This window comes from Amyelois transitella, chromosome 6 (genome assembly GCF_032362555.1).
Source record: "Amyelois transitella isolate CPQ chromosome 6, ilAmyTran1.1, whole genome shotgun sequence".
Lineage (NCBI taxonomy): Eukaryota > Metazoa > Arthropoda > Insecta > Lepidoptera > Pyralidae > Amyelois > Amyelois transitella.
Genome location: NC_083509.1, coordinates 6019715 through 6021008, shown reverse-complemented (window position 1 = coordinate 6021008; position 1294 = coordinate 6019715). Strand labels below are relative to the sequence as shown.

General features: G+C 38.6%; 1 protein-coding gene across 1 annotated transcript; it reads right to left on the bottom strand.

Annotated features, from left to right (window-relative positions):
• Positions 1-206: 206 nt before the first annotated feature.
• Positions 207-1006, bottom strand: LOC132901852 (uncharacterized). Its single transcript, XM_060944745.1, has 2 exons — positions 332-1006; positions 207-212 (listed from the first exon to the last, which is right to left on the bottom strand). Exons 1-2 carry the CDS (start codon positions 1004-1006, stop codon positions 207-209), a joined length of 681 nt encoding a protein of 226 aa, XP_060800728.1.
• Between the last annotated feature and the right edge of the window lie 288 nt (positions 1007-1294).

The window sequence follows — 1294 nt, the reverse complement described above, 5'->3', positions numbered from 1 at the left end:
CGTTTTTGTTTACAGGTTGCCGGAATAACAGAAATATTCGCACCAGTATCCACTAAAAATTTTAGTCCATTTTCCCTGTCATAAACACATAGGCGGTGATTATTCGTAGGTACAATATTTCCCGCCGTCGATTGCACCTCCATTAGTTTTCCGTATTTTTTTCCGTTGGAGTTTTCCACGCACAGGGTTGCTCACATTTCCTCGCTCTATTCCTAAAACGATAATGCCATTTGCATAACCAATTAGGATCATTAGGAGTCCTGGACTTTGACCTCGATCTGTTTCTAAAATTTTGTCGTCCTCGATATGATGATCGGCGATGTTGACTCACCTCTTCACGCAAGGATGCTACTTCCAGGTGTAATTTATGCATCTGAGTCAACAGATCATTAACAGGAAACTGGGTACTCCCTGAAGATGTATTGTTAATTTCTGCGATATCAGAACTGCGTACACTTTCCATTATCTTGTCAGCAATCTTCGCTAAATTATCCAATGTTTGATCCTGACTTACTGTGAGTACAGCTCTCACGGATGATGGCAGACGAGCAATCCATAAATTATGCAATGTATGGTCGGAAACTTGCGCTTTTTGTCCTAATTCACGCATACGCCGCAATAATTGTGAAGGTTTTTGCATTCCCAATTCCATCTCGCCAACTAATTTTTGAAATTGACGTTCCGCACTTTCTTCATAAACTTGTAATAAACGTTCTTTAATGGCACTAAATTTATTAGTTTCAGGTGGCGACAATACAATATCACTAACTTGTTGCAATGCATCTCGATTCAACTTTGCTACCACTACATCAAAATTGGCTCCATCACTTTGCTTTTGAGGCAAAAGGATACTCTCAATCTGCGCGAACCATAAACGTGGCATTTCAGCCCAAAAATCCGGTAATCGGGCTTGAAGAGCGATAGCAGCTAAATCCGTATTAGACGTACCTTGTGCCATTTTTGACGATCCTTGTAGCGGGGCTCCAGCACTTAAGTCCTTGTTCATTATTAATTAGTCCAAAACTCTTCACTAAATTGTCAACTGTTTATCACTAATGTCTCTATTTATCGCAAATAACACTATGCACTTATATCTATTCCAGTAGACACTTAAGAACATTCACACTATTTTTTTTTAAATGAAAGACTAGGAAAATCGGGGTCACCAATTATAGGCTCCTACTAAATATGTAAAAATTAAATAATTTGTTTAATTTAAAATATTCTTGAGTGCCTATTTTGTTATAGTGTGAGGGTCCTAATCTACTGGGAGCACCGCCACTGATCTTCAATA